Source organism: Columba livia, unplaced genomic scaffold (genome assembly GCF_036013475.1).
Source record: "Columba livia isolate bColLiv1 breed racing homer unplaced genomic scaffold, bColLiv1.pat.W.v2 Scaffold_203, whole genome shotgun sequence".
Classification (NCBI taxonomy): Eukaryota; Metazoa; Chordata; class Aves; order Columbiformes; family Columbidae; genus Columba; species Columba livia.
In genome coordinates, this window is record NW_027043184.1 from 226,949 (window position 1) to 233,993 (window position 7,045).

At 52.7% G+C, this 7,045-nt stretch overlaps 1 protein-coding gene across 1 annotated transcript; it reads left to right on the top strand.

The window, feature by feature from the left end:
• The first annotated feature begins 2,138 nt into the window (after window positions 1-2,138).
• On the top strand, window positions 2,139-3,098 carry LOC135577967 (olfactory receptor 14J1-like). The gene has a single exon (XM_065048120.1). The coding sequence runs from the start codon at window positions 2,139-2,141 to the stop codon at window positions 3,096-3,098; it is 960 nt and encodes a 319-aa protein (XP_064904192.1).
• Window positions 3,099-7,045: the final 3,947 nt, after the last annotated feature.

A 7,045-nucleotide genomic window follows, 5' to 3' on the forward strand; every position in this document is an offset into this window, starting at 1 on the left:
CAGATATGAAGCCTGTGGCTGCAGGGCATTGCATCTGCAAATCATGGTAGGATCTCAGAAAGCTGTCACATTGCAGAGCCTGCGAGAGATGTAAGTACAGCTCTCAGAGATTCTCTGATCAGAGGAGAGGATGTGCTGCAGAGCAGGGATTGCCTTCTGCACTGTCAGAGTGACAAGACGTGAATGCTGCGTTCTCCCCAGGGTGGCTGTGGGGTGTAAATGTAAATGTGCAGGCAGGGGTGCCCAGGGCTGTCCTGCAGAGCAGGGTCCCTGCACCCCAGGGCTGTGCCGGGCAGGGACTCTGCCGCCTGCCAGGGTCAGCGCTCAGCCTGCCCGGGAGATCCCAGCAACACTGAGGGGAGAAGCTGTGGGGGGACGAGCGACCCCTGGCAGGGCAGGGTCCTTCTGCTGCTGGGTTCTCCGTGGGTCGGGGCTGCTCACAGCTCCAGCTCATTCCAGAATATTGACAAGAGGAGTTTCAAGGAGAAGAAGACAAAGAGTACTACAAAGATAAGGAACCTCCCTGAGTCTGTGTTGTCAGTCTCCTACTCTGGGGAATGGGTGATGATTAAGGCAGTTCTTAATTTTAAACAAATACTTGAGACACATGAACTGCAGTAGGTCTTCAAGAGAATCCTGGCATGCCTTGCCTCTCCTCTGCCTATGCAGAAACAGCATCACCTTGGCTGGACCTGTCAGCCTTAGTCTGACCTGTCCTGTTTTCCAGCCTGCAAACAGGAAGATGACCCCAGGCAGTGCTCTGTGAACAGGCAGGATCTGTAGGGCCAGGGGGAGGGCACAGAGGGTGGGATGGTCTGTGAGCACTGACAGGGAAGAGACATGGACAGGGAAACACCTCCCAGGGGAGAATCTCCAGGCAGCAGGGAAATGATCAGAAAGGAGAGGAAACCAAACCCGGAATTATTAGGGGAGGGAGAACAGAGAAAAGTGCCTGTGATCCCCTGCAGGTCAGATACGTCCTTTGAGCAGCCCCCTGGGCTCCTGTCCCACCCAGCAAAGCCTCTGCCCTCAGGGCCGGGGGCTCCAAGGCATGAAGCAGCTCCTGTGCAGCCAGAGCTCCAGTTCCTCTGCAGAGCACAGGGGCTGAGAGCAGCTGCCCGGCAGTGTTGGTGTCTGGGAGGTGGCTGCACAGCTGGGGAAGGGTGACGCTGTCTGAGTGCCCGGCTGCCTCTGCCCTGGCCTCTCTCACACCCACCCTCACCGCATTTTCCTTCTTGCTCCCCTGCTCTGGGTCACTGCTGTTGGGATCTTGTTCTTGCTGTCAGGCTCTCTGGGGATGGCAGTTTCAGCTGCAGAGTCACAGCCTGAGCTTGTGAGTCCTTTCCTGCAGGTGTGTCCATGGGCACACGTGTCCCAGCTTTGCTCTGACCTGTGGGCTGTGGGCAATGCAGTCTGTGGGGCTGGGGAATGAGCTGTGTGTGTCCTGGGCTAAATGTGGTTTGCTGAGACCTCAGGAAAGGGTGAGACCTGTCATGGTCTGAGGTGGATCCCTCTGCTCTCAGCAGTGCCTGGTGGCTTTTCAGGGTAACATGGGAGTGTGATCACCCTCCATCTCAGAAAGGTGCCAGCCCAGGGCAGCTGGAGCAAGACAGAGGGACAGAGCAGCTGCCCTCACTCTGCACTGACCCACAGGCACCTCTGGTCTCGCAGGACTCGCTCTGTTCTCCCTGAGTGCAGCAGAAATGCTGATGGTTTCTGACACCCAGCAACACTCTGCAGTGAATATGGGGGGAGGTGTAAAAAAACCTTCAACTCTTAAACTGCCTTCACCTTCTCTGTTCCCTTTCAATGGGAAAGCAAGTGCTGACAGCCCTTCTGTGTTAGCAGAACCAGGACAGTCCCCACTGTTCCTGTGGCCCCACTTCTGCAGAGCTGGGCTGACTTATCGATGGCCCATGGGCAGAGGCCCTGCTCTTGGTTGCACATTTTCCAGCCCCAAGCAGGGCTGCACCCGCAGTGCTGAAAAAGGTGCTCCTAGAAAAACACAAGAGTGTCTGTGTGTGACAGGGGAGGGTCTATGGGAGTTCGTTTGATTTTTGTCAGAGAACTCTGCCCTGGACTCTCACTGTCTTTTTTTTTTTTTCCTCATGACAGCGCCCCGTGCTCAGGAAAAGCAAATGTCCAACAGCAGCTCCATCACCCAGTTCCTCCTCCTGCCGTTCACAGACACACGGGAGCTGCAGCTCTTGCACTTCTGGCTCTTCCTGGGCATCTACCTGGCTGCCCTCCTGGGCAACGGCCTCATCATCACCACCATAGCCTGGGACCAGCACCTCCACACCCCCATGTACTTCTTCCTGCTCAACCTCGCCCTCCTCGACCTGGGCTCCATCTCCACCATTGTCCCCAAATCCATGGCTAATTCTCTCTGGGATTCCAGGGTCATTTCCTATGCAGGATGTGCTGCACAGGTCTTCTTTTTTTGTTTCTTGCTTGGTTCAGAGTATTCTCTTCTCACCATCATGTCGTACGACCGCTACGTTGCCATCTGCAAACCCCTGCACTACGGGACCCTCCTGGGCAGCAGAGCTTGTGTCCACATGGCAGCAGCTGCCTGGGCCACTGGGTTTCTCCATGCTCTGCTGCACACGGCCAATACATTTTCACTGCCCCTGTGCAAGGGCAATGCCCTGGGCCAGTTCTTCTGTGAAATCCCCCAGATCCTCAAGCTCTCCTGCTCACACTCCTACCTCAGGGAACTTGGGCTTAACGTGTTTAGTCTGTTAATCAGTTTTGGCTGTTTTGTGTTCATTGTGGTGTCCTATGTGCAGATCTTGAGGGCCGTGCTGAGGATCCCCTCTGAGCAGGGTCGGCACAAAGCCTTTTCCACCTGCCTCCCTCACCTGGCCGTGGTCTCCCTGTTTGTCAGCACTGGTTCATTTGCCTATCTGAAGCCCCACTCCATTTCTTCCCCATCCCTGGACCTGGTGGTGTCAGTTCTGTACTCGGTGGTGCCTCCAGCAGTGAACCCCCTCATCTACAGCATGAGGAACCAGGAGCTCAAGGAGTCCATTAGGAAAGGGATTTCATGGGTGTTTGTTGATGCTGATAAACTTTCAATGACTCTACAGAAATGACTTCTACTGTATCCCAGTGCAGACCTGTACTCTATTTATTGTTTTATCCTCTTTATTTCCTTTCATTGCCTCTCTGTAATAAAATGATCTCTCTCCCTTGCATTTCCTCTAGATTTGACTGTTGTTTTAAAGCTGATATCAACAACAAGCCCAGGAGTTTCACCTCAAAAACAGCCAGAGAAAAATCCTCTTTGTCACACTAAACCAGGTATCTTCAGGGAAACAAAGATGGACACAGACAATCTGACGCAGACCAGCTCCAACAGGCAACAGCACCTTCAGGACCACCACACCAACAGCAGCACTTACACAACCATGAGCAACAGTACTGACCGTGTCCAGTTCTCCCTGGTCTGGTGTGAAGGTTGCACGAGTGGTCTGTACATCCCAGGTAGAACTTACCCACAGTCTCACACACGCTCCTGTGGTCCCTCCAGTGTGGACCTGGGGTTTGGGTCAGCCCAGACTCAGAGATATTACCCATTTAGCCAACCTAACCCTGGGTTTCTCCAGATCCTGGGGCCCTCCTCCTTCTTGCTAGCCTCTTAGAATTGACCAAGAAGATGGGTGCATACCATCACCCCCAAACACACACACTCTAGTGAGCCCACTCACACAGCAAAGAGCCAGGAGCAGTTTAATTAGTTCTGTAGTTTAACGCTGACAGGCAGCTCAGCACCACACAGTCTGTCACTTACTGCCCCACAGCAGGATGGTGCAGAGGATGGGAAACACAAAAGAAAACTCATGGGTTGAGACAAAGACAGTTTAATAGGTAAAGCAAAATCTATGCATGTAGTCAGCGAAAACTAAGGAATTCATTCACTGCATCATTGCCAGGAGGGTGTTCAACTGTCTTCAGAAAAGACGGGCTCCATCATACGTGACTGTTACTTGGGAAGACAAACGCCATCTCTCCGAATGTCCTCCCCTCCCTTCCTCTCCCAGATTTTATTGTTGACTATGGTATCATATGTTGTGAAACATTCCTTTGGTCAGTTTGGTTCAGCTGTTCCAGCCATGTCCCCTCCCAATTTCTTGTGCATCCCCGGCCCCCATGGTGGTGGGTTTGGTGTGAGAAGCAGAAAAATCCTTGATACTGTGCAAGCACTGCTCAGCAATGACTGAAACATGGGGTGGGATCAACACTGTTTCCATCACAAATGTGAAATGGACTCATACAAGTTGCTGTGAAGATAAGTAACTCTATCCCAGCTGAAACCAGTCTAGTAAGCAGTACAGACCATGGTGATCAGGCAGGGGGCTCGGCCAGAGCAGTGCTGAGCAGCCACCTCCCCATGGGCAGCTGGTCCCTTGAATCCTTCTCCCCCTTCCACAGGCTGCTTCTTCCACAATCCAGCTTTCTCTGCCCCAGTCTCCTCCCCAGTTCATAACCATCATCAGTTAGTTTTTCCCCAGTGGGCCCAGGTTATTTCCACCTCTACTCAAATCTGATAGTTTGGATGCCATTGCCTTGTTCCTCCGGGACTTCAGCGGCATCACTGGTGGCTCCTCCAAGCACTGATGGCCTTGCAAGACTTGACTGCCCAGACTGTGGGAAGTGCTCCCGTCTGTGCCGTTTGGCCAACCTGGTCACATCCACAGCCACCTGTGAGGCCCAGCTGGGACACACGGAGCTGCCCACACTGCTGGTCCCTCCTCACATCCCTCAGCTTCTCACGCAGGTCCCACAGTTTCCCATGGCATGTACAGGTGGTTTGACCCAGGGCAGGGCCTCACCAGGGGCACGGTCATTTGTCTGCAGCCTTCCCATCTGGTGTCCTTGATGACCTCATCATACCTGCCTAACTCTGGCCAATCACATTGCTGTCATGAGGTAACCTCACCAGTGATAATCCGGCCATGTTTGCTTGGCCTACATCTACCCCATGTATCTGCAATAGAAGTGGCATCACAACCCACCTCCAGCCGTGTCATCTTCCCCTTCTCCTGCGTCTCCCGTCTCCCAGGCTCTCAGCACTGCTGGGTGTGTTTTCCAGCATCCAGGTGACATCACTAGGCCAGACTCACCACGTGCCCAGCTGGATTGTTTCCAAAGATGTGACTTCAAAATCTACCTCCCTCCCATGACACCTCACCTTGCATCATCCTCTTCTGGCACCAGGGGTCACCTCACAGCCAACCTCCAGACACTTCCCCTGCACCTGCCTCTCCTTTTTCCCACCCAGCACTGTTGTTTCTGCTGGGCAGGCAGCACCGTGCTCCCCATGGGGACTGCAGAGCCCTGGTGGGACAGCTCAGTGGTGGGAGGGCAGCCAGGGGTGGTCAGGGCTCCTTGGGAAGGCAGGCGGGTGGATGAGGAGCTGGAGATGAGCTCTGTGCAGAGGGGAGCCTGGTGTGCACAGAGCCTTGGTTTGGAGGAGGTTTCACAGGTCACAGGTCCTCAATTACATGGCAATTTGGACCATGGCTTGGTCTGCTGGGAGGGCAGCAGCACTGGGCACAAGCAACCCAGGAGGCTCCTGCAGGTGTGGAATACAGCATTTTGAGACAAACATGGACGAGCTGACTAGGGCTGGTCTCCTACTGACAGCAAGGTGGATCAGGCCAGGGATCTGAAGGATGAGAGCAGCCATGGCTGCAGTGACCATGAGATGGTGGAGAAGCAGGACAACTGCAGAACAAGCGTGCAGTCCTGCAGGAGAGCTGATTTCATTACTGGAGGATCTGCTTTGGCTGTCCTGGAGAACAAACAGGCTGTGAGTCCCTGTTCAGGGGCAGTGTCCTCAGAGCCCAGGAAGAAACCAACCTGATGGCCAGGGAGTCCAGCAGGGCCTGGCAAGAGGTCAGCATGGATGAACAGGGACCCCCTGACTTAGGAGATCAAACAGCAGAAGGACGTGCAGGGAGGCTGGAGGGGAACAGGCTGCCCAGGAGACAGACAGACAGATAGACACCTGGCCTGGGGGTGCAGGGATGGAGCCAGCAAAGCCAACACTGAGCAGTGGCTGAAATGGCCGTGCAAGGGGAGGGCACCCAGGAGGGCTTCTCCAAAGATATGGTCAGCACAAGGAAGGCGGCTGAGGGCACCCTGGTCCCAGTGGCCAGTGGGGCAGGGGACAGGTGACAAAGACAATATCAAAACAGCAATTGCTCTAAAGAAAGATTCTTCCTTGGAGAGTGCTGGTAGGAAATGTTACTGGACACACAGACATTTTACTATGTATTTACCAACACATAAATATAACTTTTTCCTTATGACAACATAGAAAGACAGACAACACAGGTCTGTTGAGATCACTGTCAACATGGCCATCTAAAAAGAGAACAGTTCAATTAAACTTTTTATCCCTCTTTCCTCCATCAGTCAAGAGTGGCCAACAGCTTCCAGCATGACTCACTGTGTGCCAAGGGTAAAAAGTGGCACTGACAGCCCATGGCTGTGCATACTTTGGTGCCTTCAACTCTGAAAGACACAAGGATTATCTTTCTTAATGTTGTAGGGTTTGGTAGGATAGAAATCTAGAGAACATTTCTTAAAAATGGAGGGAAAATTAATCCAATTGAAAGATGTAGAGTGGAGGAAATGTGTTCTTGCAACTTTAAACATCAAACGTTGTTGGTGTTGTAATTCTCCTTCCTTTGTTTTGAATACTCTAAATATCAGTGTTTTCCCATTAAATCAAAATGAGACTTTTCAGGATGTGCATTAAGAACGAGAGGAGAACTTCTGATCCTCCACTACATTTGCCTTCTCAGCACTCTCTGTGTTATCTGTGCATCTCATCTCCCTCATCCTCCAGGTATTTCCTCCTGCCCTGACTGAACTGGCAATGTCTGAAGTCCCATTTCCAGCAGCTGATCTGCATACAACACTTGCGATTGCTCTCTGGGTTTCCCTTCCTCTTACTGTTTGATCACTCAGACACTTGTCAACAACCCGGTTGCTGCTTTCAGCTTCAAGGAGTTAAAAGCTTCCTTGTCTT